Here is a 22977-nt window from a genome sequence, read left to right on the forward strand (position 1 = left end):
CCAGTGAGATCAATGCTGGTACTCTACTGGGTGGAGACAACACAGTTTAACACTAAAATTCATTTTCTCCGGACTGGTTGGCTTACTCGCATCCTGATTTGACTGTCATTGTCGTAAGGACAATGCTCCGGGGCACTTGTCCTGTTGGCCACAGAAGCAGGTACAGCACTGAGCGCTTAGCGGACAGCAAGTGTGTGCTGATAGATCTGAGGGTTCTGTTGACATTCGACCCTGCAGTCGCCCTCTGGACGACTCTTTCTAGAAGGGCGATCCTCACAGGAATGCTTCAGCAAGTCTGAGAGGGAGGGCTGCAGGTAAGGTCCGACCTCTGTGAGCACAGAGGGACATGGTACCCCCCAGTTGAGAGCTTCCTGTCCAGGGTCCTCATTGCCAAGCAAATTCCTTCCAACCAGTCAGGCCTTAAAATGGAAGATAAGCAAGAGCCCAGAACTTGGAAGGCCGAAGGACTGTGTTCAATAAACAGAAGCTTAAAACGTTAGTGTCTGCCCCCAGGGAGCTGGAGACATTCCACATGCCTATCTATCTACCCCCCCTGGCTCAACACAGCGGCCAAGAACCAGCTGTCAAGAGAGGCCCCAGCACACTGTGTAGCAAACACATCACCCAGCACCCTCACGGGACATCAGCAACACTGGCTGTTCGAGGCTTGAGTCTCCAGGGGAGGGTAGCAATTTTTAAAAATTATACATATGTGCGTGATGTGTGCGGGGAGAGGAAGGACAAATGGTTCATGGAACACTTTGTGGGAACATTTTTCCCCTTCCGTCTCGATGCGGTTTCCTGGGTTATTCGTTTCATTTCTTAATTGCTCCCTGTTGAGAGATGTTTATTCAGAGAGGAAAGAAGGCAGGTGACTGAAGAACTCAGGAATACACAGACAGGAGTGTGACTCCATGTGAGATTCCTGGGCTGGTAGCTAGGGTTAGGGCTTGGCTAGGGAATCAAAAGCACCATGTCACATTTGTTCTTCCCTAAGTGAAAGGAAGATGGCGCCAAAGGAGCTGTCCCACTGGGTCTGGCTGCACATGCCTGTAATCCCACAACACCGGAGACTAAGGAATGAGGATTAAATCCTAGCAGAGGTGCATCCTTTTAATCCCAGCACTCGGGAGGCAGAGGCAGGTGGATCTCTAAGCTTGAGGCCAGCCTGGTGTACAGATAGAGTTCCAGGATAGCCAGAGCTGTACAGAAAAAAATAAAAAATAAAAAAAAAATAAAAAAACCCTGTCTTGAAAAACAAGCAACACACCCTCCAAAAAATAAAAATAATAAAAATAAAAAACCAAAAAGCAAAACAAAACAAAATCCACAGGGGTCAGCATGGCTACATGGCAAGTCCACATCTAGAAAAATGAGTGAGCAAAGACCCGTGGCCTTCCCTGAAGTGGAAACCAGGGTCCTGAGCAGGAAAAAAGAGCTCCACGGGGCCTCATATGCCACCAAGGACTCTGAGTCCACCCTCCAGCCCAACTCCCTCCTGAAGTTCCAGCAAGATCCATCTACTAAGGAAATGGAACGTTCTCCAAATTTTCATGTGATTCACCTCTCACTTACATACTGCTATACATATACATATATGTATATACGTATATACGTATATACGTATATACATATACATACATACACACACACACACACACACACACACACACACACACATATATATATAAAACAAGGGAAGCCCATGGGTCCAGACACAGAGGAAACTCACTTTGTGAAGCTAAAACTGGTCCTGTGGCTTCTAATATCCTTTAATAGCTGGTCAATTACACACTTAATTTCTATAGGATAAACAGAAGTTCTGGGTGGCTGGGGACAAGTGCTCTGACCTCTAGTGTCCCTATGAAGGTCCGAGAATGTGCTGAGGGACGAGCCCTGCTAGACCTGCTGCTTGTCCCGCCACCTGTTCTCTTTTAGAAGTCTCTGAAGACTGGTACTTTCCTTACAAGCAATCACTGCCCTCCTGATCTGAGCATCCCGATTTTGAACGTTAATACTGAATTTAAAGACGTTTCAATGAAATGAATTACCCCCAAGGTTCCGAATACTAAACTGTCTCCGTGGCGGTGTAGCTTGGCTAATTCCCACAGATCATCTGCAGCTGGAAGCATCTCCAGTGAGCACCTGAGGCTTTCCTGGCAGACCACAGTGTAAAACAAGCCACACCGCAGTCACGAATTTTCAGCCACCAGCCTCAGTGTGGCTGTGAAATTAAGCTGCAGACAAGGTTTTCTGATTGCACACACTGCTCCAAGGCGGAGGCCATTCACACCTACCAGTGAGTCGAATTGCTCTCGCGGGCAGGCAAACAGGCGTCCATTAATGGTGAGCGTCGTAAATACTGAAACATCATTAGGTTTGAGCACCACCTTTTCTGTGAACATAAAAAGCATGAGATTGCCTATTAAATCCATCTGAGATTTGCTGCACTGCCCTAATCACACCAACAAATTGCCAGCTCGGTGAATTACCGGAACACGCAACGCGCCTGCATAAAACGCAGGGGTGAGGGGATCCACTGAATAAAAAAGACAGCGTTTCAGATGGCCGCATGGTGTTCGGGATGCCATCGGAAATGACCACACAACAGGAGTGCGGACACCCAAGGATCCATTTGCCCTGATCTGCAGCCATGATGATTTATAACACCTGCACAGCCGTTTAGATAGCAAGTTAGGTTTCTTGAGGGTAACAATGCCTGGCCTTTTGGAGAGAGAAAGAGCATTGCTAAAAACCTTGGTGGATGTTTCAGAGATCTCACATGGTTTTAGTTGCAAAAATATATGTTTTTTTTTTTTTTTTACTTGTTCCCAATTTGGAAGGTAACAGCAATAACTACCGTCAGCCCTTTTCTATATTTTACAAATTAGTTTATTGAATATATATTTAGTACTTACTATGTACCAGACACTGGGGACACACAAAGAAATAATGGAAAGATAAACTATAAATGATAGAGAGATATAAAGCATAAATTAAAAATCAGAGGGTTAATGAATGTGTGTGTGTGTGTGTGTGTGTGTGTGTGTTAGTGAGATGGGATAAGGGCCACAGAGAACAGCAGGGAAGGGGGTTAGACAGTATGTGGCAGGGGAGCAGTTAAGATTTTAGATGGGACATCAAAGAACAGGCGTCAACAGCACAATATCATTTAGGCGAATACCCAGTTTACCAGGACACCTATGGGAAGAGTGTTTGGTCATCCTGGGCCTGGACCAATTGGGACAAAAATAGAAGGCAAGGTATTGAGAACCCATCATCCACTTTAAGACCCTGCATCATCGGAATCACCTACCTTCATACGAGGCAGAAATGCTCCACTCCGCTCCTAGAGGACCCCTCAAATGGCTATGAGGCCTCCCCTGGGGAATTCATACCCTGGATCCTCCCCGCACCCTCTCAGTGCATTGTGGGTGACCACTGTCCAACCCTGCCGGCATGGGGTACAGGTGCTCATTTACTTCCTAACCCCTCCTGGCCTGGGAGTGACTCACGCACACAGAGTGTCTAATTCACCCCTTTCTGTCATTGCTACGTGCAACTGCCCAGGGCATTCGGGATGACACAAAATGACATTTCAGGACACAAAATGACATTTCAGGTATGATATAATCGGGGACAAGGGAAGGAATTTTAGTCTCAGGTTGGGGAATGGCGTACTCCTCATGCTATGAGGGCAGCTGGGCTCGCTGGCTCTAACAGATAAAGAGGAAACTGTAATCACTTGAAAAGAGTGAGCCCTCTACTGCCCCAGCTTCAGGTTTGCAGACACTGGAGCCTTAGCTGGTCAAACTCCATGCACCTTTTCAAGGATCTTAGGCCCAGAGAGTTCTTCATACTCTTTTTTTTTTTTTTTTTTTTTTTTTTTGGTTTTTCAAGACAGGGTTTCTCTATGGCTTTGGAGCCTGTCCTGGAACTAGCTCTGTAGACCAGGCTGGTCTCGAACTCACAGAGATCCGCCTGCCTCTGCCTCACGAGTGCTGGGATTAAAGGTGTGCACCACCACCGCCCGGCCCCAGAGAGTTCTTTTATGGTTTCCAAGGAAAGAGCCTCAGACTGTCACATACACCAGAAGTTACAGACACAGCTGCCTCCCCAAATCCCTTCTCTTCTTTCTCTTTTCTGTGGGAAGCTCCGAGGCAGGAAATGTCAGACATCTGATCAGTTCACCTCTTCCCACAATGTTTCTGTCATTCTTGGGAGCTCACAATGTCTCTGCCATTGTCCCGGGTCAGCCACGAATGGCCTTGCTAACTTAATGGTTAGCTAACAGTGGTTCTTATTGGACAGGATGGCTTCTTTCACAAAAGCCCAAGATGCTAATCCAGGCTGTTACCTCCTCCGGAGTTCATCTTGACTATGATTAGGCCTTCCCCAGAGCCGAGTTTGTCAGCCACCGCACTGATGACTTCCTTCACCGAGGCAGCTACAGGCACCCGGATGGTGGTATAAGTATGGTCCAGGCAGTAGACCTTAAACAAGACTTCGGAGATGGATGACAATGTGAGAAAGTGGTCACAGGCATTTAGAGAAAAGCATAAGCAATGCAATAGTTAGATGTCTGTGGTCAGGACCTGAGCAGATGCCCCGCTCGGAAGCCCTGCTCTTACTAATGACTGGTGTGTGTGTGTGTGTGTGTGTTTGTTACACCTTGCTCTGGGAATCCATAAAGTTCCCACAGCCTTCCCACCAGTTCTTCACAGAAGTGATAATCTTGACAACCAAGCCCTGAGGGAGCCCACATTCTTTTAAGAGATGGCGACAACTGTGGAGAGGCAGTGCCAGTCAGGTGTGGGCAAGCATCTCAGTTCTGTCTGGGTACCAGACTCCAAGAACATAATTTATCAGGAGACCGAGGGGCACATCCAAGAGCCAAGAGCTGGGCTTTTTTTTTTCCTGTGGTAGTGGTGGTTTCAAGGTGATGATATTTAGGGACAGATGTTAGCCTGACTATAAAATTACACACAAGAGATTGCTCACCCTCATCAGAGCCACGAATCGGCTGTCGTTTCTGGGCCCTCTCGTCCCCTGTGTTGAACTGCTGCAAAAGGACCTTGTGCTGCAAAAATAATAACCGCAAGTGACGGAAGGCAGAGCGGGTGACTAACATTCCTAACAACTCAGAGAAGATGCGCCTGAGGAGCAATTAGGGCCACGGAATGAAGCAAATAGATTTTGTGTGTAATCCGGGGCTTCTGGGTGATCATAATGCTACAGATAGAACCGGGCTTCGAAGACCCCTTACCTTCTTCTGTGGCGCTTTCGCATCTTCTGAGCTACAAGAAGCAGAGAAAGCACACTGTTGAGTACCACTGCTGCTGTTCTTTTAGGTTGCTTCATTTGTACGTCACTTTCATCTTGTGATAAGCAGTGAAGTCACACAGTCCCTCTGGGCAGCAATGGGAGACATCCCATTCTAACAGGAAGAGGCCAAAAATGCATGGAGGTGGCAAAACCATTAGCTCTCGTCACAGGCAGCTTCTGAGCAGACCCGAGGTTAAATGCTCTGGCTCCTGGCTTTCAAAGTCAAACTCCTAACTCACTCTCCAGTACTTAATCTAACAGTTCACTAACAGCAAATATCTTCAATCAACAGCCTTAGCAGCAGAGAGTGAGTTTCCCATCTAGGTAAATGTCTTCAAATACCCAAATGCCCATGGACTTATTTTATTGCTAGGTGGGCTAAGGGGCCCATAGCCTGCTCGCACAGAAGGCACCCAGCCCTCTGCTCATCCAGCCTCACTACCACCTGTGCCTGGGGCCCGTGACACAAATCAGAACACTGTGGCTAATGATAGACCAGCCTCAGCCATTTTTGCAGGCAAAGACTTTTTTGGAAGATGTTCTAATCAGGAGGCTGGCACTCACTTGGGGAAAGCGCACCCCAGAGCAAAGCCCCTCCTTACATTTGTTTGACGATCTTCTCCAGCTCCGGCAGCTGCTCCTTGAAGGCAGCCGTCATCCGGGCGTCATCTGAGACAGACACATAGAACTCCTGAAATCGGCAAAGGCACAGGATCTTAGCGAGAACGGAACGGAGCACGGCTCTCTAGAGAGCCGCAGAGACGCGCGCGCCTGGGCCATGAATGTGGCTAGCACCCCCAGACTATAGCTTCATGGCGAGGAGAGGTTAGAAGCGGGAGGAGGAAGGGAGAGAAGGAGGAGGAAGTCAATATTTACATTGGAAATTGTTAATGAGAAAAGGTCCTGGAAATAGATAATGGTGATGAAATGACTATCAATGAATGATATATTTAAATTGGTCAAAATAATAAATTCTACGCTATTTACATTTTACCATAACAAAAATTAAAACAATAAACCGCAAGTGAACTTATGCGGCATCGTGTGAAAGAGCGCGAACAGCGGTGTTTTGGAATAGACCACTTTACAATCTACACTTCAGAAGCTTTTTTTGGTTCTTTTATCCCCAGGGAATTTTAATATTTATTCTTTTTCTTTTTTTCAACACATGGTTTCTCTGTGTAGCTCTGGCTGTCCTGGAACTCACTCTGTAGACCAGGCTGGTGTCAAACTCACTGAGATCTGCCTGCCTCTGCCTCCCTGAGAGCTGGGATTAAAGGCGTGCGCCACTACTGTCCAACTTAATATTTATTTTTGATATTATTGTAGTATTTTCTGTTTATTTAATATACCACGGGTGTGGTTGTTAATGGTGCAAACGCAGACACAGTCCTCACACTGTGGCCTTGTGCCGTCATCCCAGCTGACTCTCTCAGAGCTGTGCCGACCACCTGGTAGCAACAGCAGCACCCATTCCCTGTGTCCCTCAGGAGCAGCGGTCTCCATGGTCAGCCACCACAACCATGGTAGTTACAGGGAGGGGCCCCAAGTCAGCATATTTCTTATTTTCCAAATCAGAACTTTGTTTTATTTGCAGCGCAGGTCTCTGCCAATGGATACTGGGGCATTACTTAAGCTAGAGTTAAAACCCAAAGCCCATGCTGCAGTGAGCCACAGGAAAGAAAGTCGGCTGAGCAAGAAGTATTGACCAAGGAAGCCATGTCCATTCAGAACTGTCCCCTGGCTGCCCTGACAGTTCCTCCTGAAATCAGCCTGCTTCTCAGCAGCCAGACTCACCTGCCGTTTGTCTCAGCGATCTTACTCCTAAGAAGGGAATTAACATGACAGATCTACATGCACAAAATGTTTGTTGTGCAATTATTCCAGGGAGGAGAAAATGGAAGAATACGGCACAGATAAATACATTTGTGGGTAGTTACTGGCTGGTCATCAGAACTTTCTATTACAAAGACCATACTGACATGGAAAATCTACAGAGCTAAGTAGGAAAGGCAGCCTGTAAAATGGTGGCCACTAATGTGATTACATGCCTTTCAAACATACAAAGAGAACGAGAGCAGACGATAACACATTGCAATGCCACTGCTTGCTGAAATAGTGGACGATGTTTTTTTTTGTTTTTTTTTTTTTGTTTGTTTGTTTTTTATCAAAGTACCTCGCTGGCAGCGAACATGCTAACTAAGTCGGGAGCTGGCAATCCCAGCATCTCTATAGAGTTTGCTGCATAACCCTGTGTTATGAGATGGGAGAATATTCTTGGCATGAATGACCCCCCCCACACACGTACCTCCAGGAAGGCCATGGCCACATCGTCTTCTTGGAGGAGGTCCCCGTACATGGCAGCCCACTGCAGAACCAACCGGATGACCCGCCTCTTGTTGTTGAGGGCATAGTCCATTCTCTCCTGTTCTGTGCCTTGAGAAGGCTGTGCGTGGTAAGTGCCAAGGAGTCAAGGAAACCACAGGCAGAGCTACTGCCCATCCAGTTCTGTGCGCTACTTGCAATGCAGAGTGACAAACCCCAGCTGCAGGTGGCTGCGATTCCCCCACGTTGGTCCTCAAGGAGTCTGAAGCACACACATACACACTCTTGGGAACTCCTGCACACTTTCCCCCGATAGCTGACAGAGGAGTTAGACTATAGACTACATAGACTAATGTGTTGACAAAGATTCCTGTCGGCTCTAGTTTCAGCTCCATTCCCCCTGCCTGCCCTCTCCCCCACCCAGGATAGTAATGGGATTTCCCATAGCTTATTTTGGCTACTTTTCTTTATCTCGTTGGGCCCCATAATCATACCTACATCTTTAGGATCTCCTTCTTTACATGAATTTCAATTTAACTTTGCTGGGTGGATGCCCTGTCCTGCCAGGACCATGTTCATATGAGCAAGCAAGGTGGGATAGAACAACTCACTCAGTATCAGGGAGAGAACACCTTTATATAATCAGCCCCTGATGAGGGCTCCGGACCCTCCTGTACCACACCTTCTTCTCTTACCTAGAGCCATATCCTACATCATTGTCAGCCTGTAGACAAATGGCCAGCCCTCCGGTACAAGCCTGTGAGGCTTGGGCTGATGCTGTTTGTCCTGTGTTCCATACCATGCCCAGTGCCAAGACCTTCATCTCAAAGTGTGACTTATTCATCAATAGAACTCAACACTTTGTTGAGTGCCTACCACATGTAAAGGGCCATGCTGCCATTGACTCGTGTGAGGATGATACAAGTATTTTAGACAGACTTTTCCTTTTTGAGTGATTTATAGTAGCTCATATCATCATCACCTAGTTCCTAAAACAACTTTGAATTTATAGTTTATGCCATAAACTACACCGGAAGGACCCCGGCGGAGCTCTATTTCCCACCTGTGAAGAAACCATTGTTTCCTTTCTGAGAGTGAGCAGAGCAACACAAAAGGAACAAAAAAGGCTATGATGACCTAGCGACAGGGCACAGCTGGTTTCGAGTCCAAGACTCCCAATTCCAGATATTGTTGTTCCCATCGAAGCGCATTCCTGAGCCTCATGGCAAGCAACGAGACCGCCCCCATCCTAGCTGATGGCCATGGCTTAAAAGAGAGCTTAGAAAACTGCCTTGTGGCAGGGCTGCGGCCCGGAGCTGAACCAGAAAGGGCCTTTCGGAGAGAACCATAAATAATCATGATCAAGGGGAATGACAGGACCTTAAAGCAAAGGTTTACTGCATGTAAATGGGTTGCAAAATGGCTTTCATAAATTGAGCACGAGATTCATAAAAAAGAAAATTGCTCAAGCTGTATTGCTACAATTCTCTCTGAGCTTACAATAAAAAGAGGGAAGACAGATCACTTTATGTGAAAATTATTTCTTTTCTGATTAACCCTTTGGTCTCTTGAATATATGTATATATACACACACACACACATATATATACATAAATATGCATAACTCGGATTTTCTTTCTTAAGAATTACAGTGCTGGATATAAAGTCGTGTGGCCATTGTACACGGCAGGCGTCAGCACTGTTGGGAGTGACTGACGAAACTCAGATACTGGTTGGCTCAGCAGAGGCTGAGAATCTGGACTTGTGCCCTTCGGTTCCCACTGTCTATTGCTTTGATTTGGAGTGAGTCACTGGGAACTAGCCTTCCGTTTGCTCACCTGCGGGACGAGGCGAGAGGAGACAACTTCCAGCTTCTCTTCAGACATATTTAACGACACCAGCGTGAGGCTGACCCAAAGAGAATGAGGGACCACAAGCCAATAAAGCCTAATGCGGTCTCTTTTGCTTAATTTTAATAGTAACCTGTGTGTCGTGTGGTGCTAGTTTTGATATGGTATGCTCCCACTAAGATTCAAGTCTAGGTTTCAATTCTCTAACGCAACAACACCACAAGGTGATGTCTTTGAGGGATGTTAATGTCTTTGTGGAGAGACTGTGCGACTTCTCAGGAATGGATTGGTTCTTTCTAGAGTGAACCATTGTGAGGCATGTGAACTCCTTTCTTGGCTCTCTCTTTACAATTCTGCCATTGGCCCTTCTGCTTAGAGCGGGATGATGCCTTCAGCAGACACTGAGCAGCTGTGGCCCCCTGGAACTTCCAGCTTCCAGAACTGGGAGCTAATACAGCTCTTTTCTCTTTAGCTGCCCCAGTGTCTGGTTGTTCTAGGGCAACAGCAAAATGAATCTCAATTCGAGAGGTAGGAAAAAACTCGGCTTAGGCCAGGCTTTGGAGAGTTCCATTTTAAAATTTCATCTTTGGAGTCAGTAGGATAAAGTAAGAATGGCTAAGTGTGGGGTATGGTAAGTATGAGATAGTAAAATTATGAAATCCAATAGAATGTGTTTCAAAGCCCCTGCTACGCCAGGCTTATTCTGAGCTCGCTCTCTATGCCTGCTATCGTGACTTCAGGCTGTCCCCACTTCACTCTTCCCCTCAACCCAGGCCTCTCTCTCCACTTGGCTAGGACTAAGTGATATCGCCTATGGAAAGCATCTTTCTTAAAGCCCTACACTGTTAAAGTGTGCATATATTCTTGAACATGTCATTTCAACTTTAAAAGAATGTCACACTGTGTCCTGTCTGATCAGAGTCTTTAAAAAGATTTCATTATACACGCGGTATGATTTCGAATCACTCGAAGACGGCGACCTCATACAAAGGAAATGGAAGCGACTACGGAGCTGATGTACGGGATGGGAGAGCAGCCTATCTCCTACCCTATCGCTATTGCTAGGTTACAAATCATACCTGGCTTTACATGGGTTCTGGGGACCTGAACTCCATCCTCCTGTGCGCACAGTAGTCATTTTGGTAATTGAGCCATCTCCCCAGGCCCTGGAATCTGTTTCCTAAGGGACACAGAGAAGACTTCATAGGTAATAAACTAGTGGTTTCTGTTCATTCCCACAAAAATCTACCCCAAATTTGAGAAGGGTTGATGGTCTGGAAGAAAATATATTGTTTAAATGGCCAAACTTGTCACTTATACGCAGTTGGTTTCAGATGGGGCAGGGATTATAGTTTCCATAGCCTTTTGATAGCAATTCCTTCAACTGTCAAGAGGCAGAGCAAGATTAAGCGATTTCCCAGAATTTAACAATGAAACTCTTAGGACTGGGACTCAAATTCTCACATCCCTCCAACAGTCTTTCCCCATGTGATATTTCATGTGATACTCACTTCCTTAGCAAACATGTGCTACGTAGTGGATTTAAGTCTGCTGGGAATCAGGAAAATTCATTGGAGATGGAGAGAAATGTACCCAAATTCTCAAAGCATGCCCAGAACATACAAAAAATAAAAGTACAAGTACTACTGCTTGCTTAGGTAAACTGAGTCAGGGAGGCAGGAGCTGCTAATGTCTGAACTAACATCTGTATTGTGTTCATGGCTGTCAGCGTCGCCATGACTAAACCAACCCTGTCACATCTACCAGCTATTCCAGTTCCAGCCTCAGCCTTCTCTCTAAAGGGGAGTGTGCTGCAGGAGGAGCGCCGAGTCGGAACCCTTAAGAGCCGGGTCCAGGTTTTAAAGACACGGTGGATCTCCACATTTACTATTTGGGGACTAGGCCCAAAAGAGACTTCAAAACGCTGGTTGGTTAACTATCTTAAGTCAATACACTGTTTGGAAATGCCAACGCTAAATGTACTTTCCCCCCAAAATTTACTTAAAAATATCACAGCTTCTCCAGACTTTTATCCAAATGACTCGAAATCTTTCTCCGCGAAGATGTCAAACACAGCTCACAGAGCTGTTCCTAAATCAGTTCCCAGTGATTTCAATGCCACCAGGTACAGGAAGTCCACGCAGATGCCAAAACATCTGGCACTTCTCTTAAACGGGAGCTTTCAGCGTCAGTTGCAGAATCTACAAGATGACAAGTAAGCCCTCAGGGCAGCTGTCTCCGTGGGAGAGGACTAGCTGGTTCGGCACCGGGTCCTAGGGCTGTGGAAAGACCCGGTGTGTGTTCAGGGCTGAGAACGGAAGAGGTGCAGGCCGGAAGGCAGGCCGTACTCTTTTTACTCTTCCCGACAGCAGGCTTGATGTTCCATTGAGTCATTTTCCTCACGCCGGCTCTGCCGTTCAAACACTGTAATTATTTCATATATTTTTACCTAGTTATTATCTTACTCACCACAGGCACCTGTAATTTTTCTGTATTTTTTTAACTGCTCATTTACTTATTCTTAATTCAGCTAATAATGGTGCCATGTATTAAAATTATCACAGGGAAAGTAAGTGAAAACCTCCTAGGATGTGGAGACAGCAGATTCATTACAGCCTACAACGGGGAATAAAATATTATGTATACTTTTTGCAGTAAGCACATGCTAATTATGCAGCTATTTATAAAACACTTATCAACATTCAAACTGATACTCCTCAATGTTGTTGTTTTCGAAAACCCTGCTTTGCATACAAGATCTCTGCTTGCAACCTGAAAACAAACTTTGGGGGTCACCTGCCCCCCGAGGAGGCAAAGCTTTAGCCGTCCTTGCCCGATGCCAAACTCCTCTCACGATGGCACACTCGCCATGGCGGTATTTAATGAGATGCCAAGGTTTATAATGTGCTTTCACACACAGAGCCCCATTTGATCTTCACGACACGCTGGAGAGTGGGGAGGGCAGGGATAATTACCCCTATTATACCGAGGGTCTCCTCGGGGTTAAACATAATTGCCCATGTGGTTGGGAAGCTGTGAATCTTCCACATGACCTTCTGGCTTCAGAACACTTGCTCTTCCCTCTCTGACCTGGGGCCTCTTTGCTGCCTGTACACCCTGGGGAGCAGTTCAACACTCTGGCCACTGTCCTTTTCTCAGATGGGTGCTCAGGCTCTAGAATGGGATGGTCAAGTTCACACGTAAGCTATCTGCATAGATGCTCTTCGGTTAGCTTCAAAGCCAAGGGTGGAATGGGCTAACGTAAGACGTCAGGCCTACTTCTGCAGCAGATGGAGTGTTTAGGAGACCTTAGCCATGGTACTTCTCGCTGCCCTACCTTTGGACCGACTCTAATCAGTGACCTGTTCCGACCAATACACATTGCTCCTGTGTTTATGTGCAACTGCTAACACCAGGGTCCAGAAGCATCTTTACACATCTCTCATTTTCTTGCTTAGACTAGTTTTCCTTCGGTGATTTTCAGAATTTCTGCCTTTAGAAGCCCCTGCCTCTTAGGATTCGCCTTTCAGGTTTCAAAGGCAGGGTCTGCACTGACTTATAGCTGAGTAGTGAGGACCCAGCCACCTGGTAACACGCTGTCAGAGTTCACACTTTCTGTTAACACTGGGTGGAATTGGGAGCACCTTTGTAAACTGCCTAATCTCAGCTCTCCTATCAGAAGAAGCAGGTTGAAGAGGCCACACCCCACAATACTGATATGAGCTGAGAAAAGTCTTTGAGGAACTTTGCTGCTCATCTGCCAAGACGGTTGTTTCCTTCAAATCAAGGCATCACGTTCATATCAGCAAATCAACATTTCCTTTCCAGGAAGAAATCTTCAAATTGTACAACTGCCCAGGGAAATTGTTCTGAGGGCGATAGACAGACAAACTTTTTCCAGAATTAAATAGGGGTTATAATGTATTCAGCTTCCAGGAAATTGAAGTTGGCAATTTTTCCTTTTAGAAATCTAAAGAGGGCCTAGGGAGATGGCTGAGAACTTAAGAACACTTAGCTGCTGTTCCTGAGAAGTCAAGTTCAGTTCCCAGCACCCACACTGGGCAGTTCACAACAGCCTGGAACCTCAGCTCCAGGCTATCCAATGCCTTTGACCTCCATAGGTACCCACACTCATTTGCACATACCCATATGCAGACATACAAATGCACATAATTAAAAATAATAAAAATAAGTCTTAAAAAATAAATCTAAAGAATTTCCTTGAAAGCTCACTTCATCTAAAGACTATGAACTTAACTGCTTTATTAATCTTCTGTCTACAACAGAAACAAGTTTTGATGTGCATTCCCATTGAGAGCCCCAGCCAATTCATAAAGACAACATTTCCTGATCAGGTTTACAGAGCCATGACTGATGGGGACACTGTCTTCTCAGAACGAGACCCTGTTATGTTTGTTTCTATATAGGAACAAGATACACAAAAAGACAGTTTTAGCTAGAACTTAGTAGCACATCTATATTCCATTTTGCCTTTTTAATTCTGGAAACTAAATAAATTACTTTCATATCAAAAGCATAAAATTTGTTCTGATACTCAGCCAAAGAAAATTAGTATGCTAATAGAAAATATTGAACTAAAATTACTGCTGTATTTAAAATTCTATACATTTAAATATAACCCATTTATCACTTAGGATCCTTTTAGCTTCAGTCAGAATTCATTCTAAATAACAAAGACTGGTATTCACTGACATTAAAAAAAAAACTATTGGCAGGGTAAGTTCCAGACTGATCCATATGCTAACGATGCCATCACAGTCCCCATCTTTGTGACTGCAGACTCATCTTAGGTTTATCCTTGAGTTCTTCACTTTTCTTACCATCCCCAGACGGTTAGTCCTAGAAACTGGGCTTAGAGGCTTCCTGTTCTGTCTTAAATATTTCCATTGTTTTTGCCCAGAAACCCAAGAAGCCTTTCTCTGAATGTTCACTGGCCCAGTCTACACGGGGGCCTCGAGATTGTCTGCAAGGACAGCTAAGCACTAAGCCTGCCAGCCTGGTCTCCAGTGATGGCTTGCATACAGGGGAGGCAACTGGAACATGAACTACCACCAGCTACGTCCCTGTGCTATGCCCTTCCTGGCAGTACATTCAGACTCTCCAGTGTTTCCTTGGTCCTCCCGGCCTCAATCACTCTTCTGTGTCAAATGAGATAATTAATACATCCTTTCTTTTGGCCTCGTGTTTGAGAAATGGGTATTGGAAAAGCAAACAATACGAAAACACTCAATATCGGGCAGTAGTCATCAAATTTCAAATAGAGTTAATTCATAGCGGTCGTCCACCGGGCTGAGGGCTATGGTAGAGTTTAATCTCAAAGCAGAAAATGAAGACACGAGGAGAGCAATTTGGTTAAAAAAAAAAAAAAGAAACCCCAAACACTGTAAACAAAACATTCTATCTCCTCCTTTCCCTTCCCCTCCTTTTCCCAAATCTTGGCATGTTTTTTCATAAAACTATTAACAGTAGAAAGATGTCAGGTGGATTTTTCTCTTGCTCTTTCCATGGCAACCGAAAAGCTTTGTGGGGATAGTGTTGTGAAAATGGCAACAACTGTTTATTACCAGGAAGATATCCCATGGCCTGGAAAGATATTCATAAAACCCTGTTGTAGTGAAAAAGCATATGAAAACACGGTCCCATTCTTGCATTTACAACTATCTATCAGGCTGAGGAGATGGCCAAGCTGACAAAAGCCTTGTTGTATAAGCGTGAGGACATAAAGTTGACACCTAGCACCTGCCTAAAAAAGCCAGGCATGGTGATGTGTACTTGTAAGCTCAGAGCTGGAAGGTATGTGGATCCCTAGAGCTCACGGACCAGCCTAGCCTAGCCTAGCCTAATGACCTAGCCCGGTGTCCTAGTGAGAGACCCTGCCTCAAAAACCAGCATAGATGGGTCCTGAGGAACAGCACCCAAGGCTAACTTCTGGCCTTCACATATATACATGTGCATGTATGCCCTTGTGTGCGTGAACACACACGCGCGCACACACACATGCACACACACAGGAGTGGGAGACAGAATGAGAATTTCTTTGAAAGTATTTATCTATATGTATTAAAAAGGATGACTAGAATACACACCGAAATGTTACTCATAGTTCCATCTGGGAAATGATAAGGTTTTATATACGGGCAGCTTTAATTTTCTTTTTAAACTAAAGGAAAATTGAATTGAATTTTAAATGCAGATTTTTCAAAAGATTTAAAAAGCTGGAGCTGAAAAGTATAGAAGTGAACAAATATGATTTTAAGACTCATTATAAAGCACTTGTATTCATCAGGTCAAATCATGTCCAAAGTGTATCTAATGAATAGAGTCTCTCTCATTAGCACATAAAAGGGCTGATATATTAATGTTAAACTGAGTTCTACCACCTTTTTTTCCATGTTAAAAGCAAAACTGGAAGAGACACACAATGTGGATTAAGGACGGAAATAGGTGTCAGTGGCTCGGGCTTGAATCTTTTCTGTGCTGGTAATTACCTTTCTCAGAGCAAATCATAATTTTTCATTATCCTCGTTTATTGATTTGGAAAAAGAACAGGGAAAAAATACTGAGTACTTCTTTGCAGAGCTGCTGTGAAAAGTCAGGGATGTCAAGCACTCTGAAAACACTCTGTACTTTACCAAACCCACCAAGTCACAAAATGTGCTTAAGTAATTCCTCATCTCTGTGCCTGTGCTAGGAACGAGGGAGTCAACTGACTTACCTGAATGCTTATTCAACATCCCTGCTGCTTCTGGGGTGCAGCAAACATGCACACACACACACACACACACCCCACATACATACATAATGCATACATGCATATACACATACATGTTCCTTTCTTCCTTAAGTTAGTCACAGTTGGTTTGTGTTACTTGTAACCAGAAAAGTAGCTCACCTAAGGGCCCTATCCACGCCATCTCCTTGAGAGGAAGGAGGGCTGAAAACTGTGCAGTATACATGCTCTTACACACATATGCCCTGGGGAATAGAGCCCCGTCCCCTTTCTTATTCATGCGCTCCTGGGACATCATCTCCAGCCATCACAGAACAGTCCTCATTAGAGTCCCCTGCCCTCAAACATAAGGCCAAAGCCTTTGCAGCCACTAACCTCATGCACCGATGTAAACTTAAAAGAATGTAAACATAAATCAAATCAAATTCAGTTTCGCAATCCCAGTTTAACGTAGTGGCCACTGAACTAACATAGATAGAACCGTGGTGACTAGACTATGTCATGGCCCAGGGCCTCGCTTTCAATTCTCTCCACCTGCAAGGAAAACTCTTTATTAGTTTGTTGGAATATCCCTGGGTTCTCTAGGGAAATATCCAAATGGGATCCCTCAGGGTCTTCATATTCTAGAAACTATTAGAACCGAAAAAGCTTCTTCTTCTTCTTCCTCGCCCTTTTAAAGAATCTTCTAAAGAGCCCCAAGAATGTTTATAATACAGGTAGAAGTTCTATAAGACATTTTCTTTGATTTAAACAAGGCCCTTTTGTTTTACCCAACTGAAGCAAAGATAAACGTGTATAAAATGCAATGTATAGTCAAGAAATGTCCTTTTTTTTTTTTTTTTTTTTTTTGAGACAGGGTTTGTGTAACAGTCCTAGCTACTAGCTATCCTCGAACTCACTCTGTAGACAGGACTGTCCTTGAACTCACAGAGACCCACCTGCCTCTGCCTGCCAAGTGCTGGAATTAAAAGTGTGCACCATCACTGTCTGGCAAGAAATGTTCTTAAACTGCAATTAAAGGTTATAGAATCACTAAAAATTTAAGTAAGCTTTTAAAGAGATCAATTATAGAGAAACCAAATGATAAATTCCAGAGGAACGTTGGGGATACAACTCCACATTTGGGGGTGGGGGGAGGTGTGTCCTAAGGTCCACATTTGCAAAGGAATGCAAAGGCTAACTCAACAGAATCTTGTACAGACAAGGTGATGGTATATAGTCCAAAGCTCTTAGAAGAGTGTCTGAAACTCGGAGCTGATCCAAACTAGAATGAAGAGAATTTAAGTCCTCATAGAGCCCGGTGGGAAGGAAGAAGTCAGGAGGTACCAGGTAGTGTTAGTTACAGCCCTTTCTATAGCCTAACTTCCCCTAGTCTGCTGAGAAAGGAATTGACACCAGAAACACAGGTCCCCCATGACTGTTTGTGTTGTTTACTTTCTTTCTTCTTCTCCTTGCCAGCACCATCGCCCCCACCCCTCTCTGCTTGGGCATGGCATGAGTCTTCCCTCCAGAGATGCTCTTTTCAAAACAAGCCTGCATCATGAACGCTCCGAGTCCCGCTTAAATGGAGAAGCTAAGAAATGAAGAGACAGGAACAAGCTTCGTGTAGGAGCTTTAAGTTAGAAAGCCAGGGCTTGGCCCACCCGAACCCTCACGTTCTTTTGGTTTCTCTTGCTTTAGGCTTACTGGCATGCTAACACTGAGAAAAAACAAGGCGCGCTCAGTAGTGGTTTTTATTTTCCTCCCAGCAAATCTCAAAGGTCTCATAATGATCATCACGTATAGAGAGGAGAGAGCATGAAGAAACCCTAAATATGTTAATTTTACTTTACAAAACTGAAGATGAGCCCGAAAGAATACATAATATAGGTAAGACTCATTAAGCTGTCATTACTTGGAAATATAGTTTCCAGGCAAATAAACACCCAAATCTTACTCTCGCAGCTCCCTCTGAGTAATGCATTCAACTCAAATCTCCCATCCTCACATTCTGTTGACTTCAGAGAGAATTACGGGTGAGCAAGGAAATGAGAATGAGGTAGGACAATTAGAATTCTGAGAAAGGAAAACATAGCAGCATTGATTGGCTTGCTCAAAAAAGAAATAAAGTGACAATCTCTTTGAATATATTTAATTGCTCAAGAAGGGCAAAGTGTTTGAGGGGTCAAAGCTCTTTTGTGACTTTAGAAATAACGCAGAATTGGAAAATAAACTTTCATGTCTCTTCCAAAATCGAGGGAAAACCCACCCACAAAATTCACTTCCTTTCTTCAGTTTAGCGTTTTGGATGCCTGCAATGCCAAGCTCACCAACTGGTTGGCTCACACCATTTTTGAAAAGTTGCCATAAACCAAATGCAGTCTTTGGTCTACCTAGCGGACTGCCCTTATTCCTGTGTCTTTGTTTTAAGACAATGTTATGTAATAGGGGTGGGGAATCAATCTCAGAAGAAATGTCAGCCTTGCCTTCCTGAGTGCACAGTTTAGGTTGGGTTCATCTTTTCTGACATCCGGTTGAAGACTGAATGACATTTAAGGTTTTAAGCAGTAGTGAGATCTTTAAGGGACAATTAGTCATGGAGGTGCTGTCCTCTGGATGGATTAATGTCTCTCTCTGAGGGCAGGGCTAATACTTCAGGGAGCGGAGTGATGTCTCACTCTCTGGGACTGAGGAGTCACTGTGAGGACTGGCTGTTCTGAAGTGAGGAAGCCACACTTTGTCTTTTGTCTCTCCTGCACATGCCTGCCCACAATTCTGCTTTTGTCATTTAATGCCACAGGGCAAAGGTCTTGACAGATGCAGCTGCCTGGTCCCCACAACTTCCATCTTCCAGAACCGTGAGCTATACCAACTTTGTTCTTTATAAACAGCCCAGTGTTGGGAATTTTGTTAGTGCAATGGAGAAGCGGACCGAGACACTGAGGTAAACTGGCTGGTACTTCATACACCTAGCAAAACCCACAGACAACAACAGGCAGATGCCCTTCTAGCCGGGGAAAATGCTGGCATCTCAGAGTCCGATAAGAGAAAAGTAGAGCAACGCCTAAGCCACGACTTACCTTCGGCAGATGGAACGAGGCAATGGCTGGGTACGTGTGGGGGTTTCTGAGAGTAGACACTTAACACAGCAAAAGGATATTGGGCCACCAGGGCAGGGCAAAGCTGGGTATTTGGCATAAAAACACAGTGCATCATAACAAAGTCGTTTAAAACCGAGTCTGGAAAGGTGAAAAGAGAAGAGATTACATTCTTGTGGTCCTCTCTAGGCAGCAAGGGGACCTATTGCCTCTTCTTAAGGGTTATTTAGGTATGCGAGTCTGTGTGGGGGTGCCTTCTTCTGAAATTAATGATGCAAACAAAGCTTGAGGTCAAAATTTGATTTCTTAGGACAGCAAAAAAGATTTATAAAAAAAGTTAGCCTTGTGTGAGCACCTTTGGTCATTTTAGCCACAAATAATTTTTTTTTTCTGTGCTGGGAACTTACAAACACTAAGCAACTCAACTATGAGCTATCACACCAATCTATATGCCTAAATATCTATATCTACATATATTATTTGCATGTTGAACATATTTGTATATTAAAGACTTGTACGGGACAGGAGCATGAGGCTGAAATAACACACAGCCATTTGTCTATTTTATACCACCTTTGTTGCAATCTCTCTCTTCTTTTATCTTTGTTTTTACCTCCTTCCAGAAGGGGCAAGACAGGCGAGAGGGGGACAGAACCTTGGGGAAATGGAGAGAGGGAAAGCACAGAACTGGGGGGCCGAGGGGCTCAGCCAAAACAGACATGATACGGCCTGTGAGCTGCGCCGAAAATGGCAAAAGCCAGCCCGTGGATGAGAGCAGCGGCCTGCTCTGTGCCGGGTAAGAAGGGAAGGGTGAGAGAAGGAAGGCTCGTCTCAGGACTGAGTTCTATTTACTTCGTCGCCGGCACGCATGGTGCTTCTTTAGTGCAAGGATGACATTTTTCAGGCATTCTCGAAGGGAACGCGTGTGCAGACAAACCTAAAAGCCCCGGAAGGAACTTTACTGAAACTCAGATCCCACAATGCTTTTTTAATTAAAAGGAAAAAAAAAAAAAAGGAAATGGAATGGGTGGGTGCGGTGGACTTTACCTGTCGAGACTTGTGGAACTTTCTGAGTGGAAAATGGGCGGTGGTGGCGCACGCCTTTAATCCCAGCACTCGGGAGACAGAGGCAGGAGGATCTCTGTGAGTTCGAGGCCAGCCTGGTCTACAAGAGCTAGTTCCAGGATAGGAACCAAAAAGCTACAGAGAAACCCTGTCTCGAAAAATCCAAGAAAATGGGGGAAGTGTGACATTTTAAGTTAGATTTCCAATCCAATGTCTTTAGCGATATTATACTGCAAAGCCTGAGTCTATGGCTAAGATTTAATCACTGTATGCGTAATCAGTGTGGTATGTTGTAAAGTCAAGCTGCCATTCCCTGGTGTCACTGGGCATTCTAGGCTGGCTTCTTACGCTCAGCCTGCGTAAGTCTGGAGCTTAGTTTTAATTACAGAAGGACACCGTTGGTCTGGCTTTGCCTTTCGTGCCACCCAGAAGGTCTGTGCTCTACAGTCATTTAAATTCTCTTTATTTGCTTATTTGTTCTTGTGGTGCCCGGGATCAAACCCACACCCCTGAACATACTTGGCAAGGGCTCTAGCAATGAGCTACATTCCCAGCCCCACAGGACTTTCTGATTCGCCATGGCAGAGATTGGCCACGGGTTCCTGAAGGCTGAGGAGCTGGTTGCAGCATGAGCAATCACCCAGCACTCCCCCCTCCCCCTCACTTTTTTTTTGCTTGTGATAGGGGTCTCTCTACATAGCCCAGGTTGTCCTGGAACTCACTAGGGAGATCAGGCTGGCTTAGAACTCAGAACTTAGAACTACCTGCCTCTGCCCCACAAGTGCTGAAATTAAAGGCATATGCCACCACAACCGGCCTCACATTTCAATGTGGTCTTTCTCTCTATTCATGGACAACAACTCTTGAAAATTTATTTCAAATAGCCATACCCTAGAAAAGGCTGTCCCAGTAATTTGCTGACTGATGCTGGTCACAGAAGTCAAAAGGCTTGAACGCTCACAGATCTTAAGTAGGAAGGCCCACTGACGGTCTGGTACATCAGGAGGATATACTGCCATTGCCAGCCGTGTTCATTTCCTTAGTGCATCCAGGCTCCAGGTACTCCCTACACTGTGTATCCACTAAAGGTATGTTGTAGGACTGACCCCACTACCTCAAAACATGACCCTATATGGAAACAGAGTCTTTGACGACACAACCAAATTAAAGTGAGTAACTCATGTAGTTTCTAGCCAATAACTGTTGTCCTTTAAAAATGGGACACTGGCCATGGAGACAGATACGCACAGAGGAAGACCATGTGAAGACTCACAAGGTGCAGGCCTGGCCAGTATGACACTGGGGTGGTACCTCCACATGTAGAGAAATACCAAAGATTGCCAAGGGACACCAAAAGCTACTGAGAGGCATGGAACAGACTCTCATCAGAGCCCTCAAAGCCCTACTACCACTGCCATCTTGGATTACACCTCCAGAACTGCAGGGCCATTTTCCCCAGCATTAGAGCAACCGGCAGTAAACCAACACAGGTGGTACTGGCAGTAAACCAACACAGGTGGTACTTAGTTACACTCTGGAAAAAGACCACCACAGAGAGAACCGTTTATCCTTGGGGTGGGCAGCTGCAAATGTTCTATGACAAACTAACGGACACTTTCAGGGTGTGGGTGGGACTGGATGGCATTTTAACAGATGTCTACAAAAGTCTACGCCTCATGAGCTTGAACGAAACTGCATCACGGCTAGGGACAGGTGAGCTCAGCACCACCCAGGGACGCTCTTTGAGAACGAGTGCACCTGACACCCCTCTAGGACTCCCTTGGCAGCACACACACACTGACAGAGAATTGGGGTTTTCTCCCTCACAATTCCACACGTGGACTTACTGGACACATAAAACTCTCGTGGGTGCGTACCTGTTGCTTCATTCAAAGACGGCTCGAGGCGTATTGTTTCTAAAAAATGCTCTAAAATTTTTTCAGGCGTCCCTGACATCACAGTATACCTGGGCAAGAAATCAAAAGGGCATTAGTTTTACACCAGTGAGCATTCATGGCAAGAAACGAACTACTGACGTATAGTTTTGAAAACTGAGATACCATATGGACTACTCATGACTAGTATGTTCTCCGTGGTGAGGGAGACCGTGTGCACAGCCCAAGAACACAAGAAGGCAGAGGAAAGACAGTCAACATTAGCGGTTACTCAAAATGTTTTTCCCCTCTATGTGGAACTAGGGGACCATCTCAGAGAGCAGCCCCCCACAGCTGGAGCTGAGGAACGCCAGCCTTATTCCAAGAGAGAATGAAAAGTAATCTATAACCCCTGGAGCAGGGCAGGGCCGGGCAGGGAGGAGAGCTGCTGGGAAAAATGATGGTGGACTGGGTTATCCAGACATGGGTCCCTCCTAGAAGACGCCAGTGTCACACTGGATTTCCTTGTCGGTTTCTAGAATGTTCCGTCTTTTCCAGCTGCATGCTGCTGTGTGCCTTGGAACTCGGCTAATAATAAACAAAGCGAAACAAAGTCCCCAAGTGCCAGTGAGCAAACAAACCCAGAGAGCGTCAGGCATGGGAAGTGAATCAGAAATAGGAAGCTACATGTAACTTATTCAATGTCAAAA

The 22977-nt window shown here is 45.2% G+C and overlaps 1 protein-coding gene across 3 annotated transcripts in view; it reads right to left on the reverse strand.

Annotated features, from left to right (window-relative positions):
• Rapgef4 (Rap guanine nucleotide exchange factor 4) overlaps window positions 1-22977 on the reverse strand; it is a 260347-nt gene that overhangs the window by 24295 nt on the left and 213075 nt on the right. For all 3 annotated transcript variants that reach the window (XM_057754500.1, XM_057754498.1, XM_057754501.1), the window contains 8 exons: window positions 22271-22359; window positions 19391-19469; window positions 7634-7784; window positions 5928-6016; window positions 5267-5297; window positions 5002-5080; window positions 4358-4504; window positions 2298-2395 (listed from right to left, as the gene is read on the reverse strand). In XM_057754500.1, coding sequence (XP_057610483.1) covers window positions 2298-2395; window positions 4358-4504; window positions 5002-5080; window positions 5267-5297; window positions 5928-6016; window positions 7634-7784; window positions 19391-19469; window positions 22271-22359 — 763 coding nt within the window. The remainder of the gene's footprint in view (window positions 1-2297; window positions 2396-4357; window positions 4505-5001; window positions 5081-5266; window positions 5298-5927; window positions 6017-7633; window positions 7785-19390; window positions 19470-22270; window positions 22360-22977) is intronic.

Source organism: Chionomys nivalis, chromosome 22 (assembly GCF_950005125.1).
Source record: "Chionomys nivalis chromosome 22, mChiNiv1.1, whole genome shotgun sequence".
NCBI lineage: Eukaryota > Metazoa > Chordata > Mammalia > Rodentia > Cricetidae > Chionomys > Chionomys nivalis.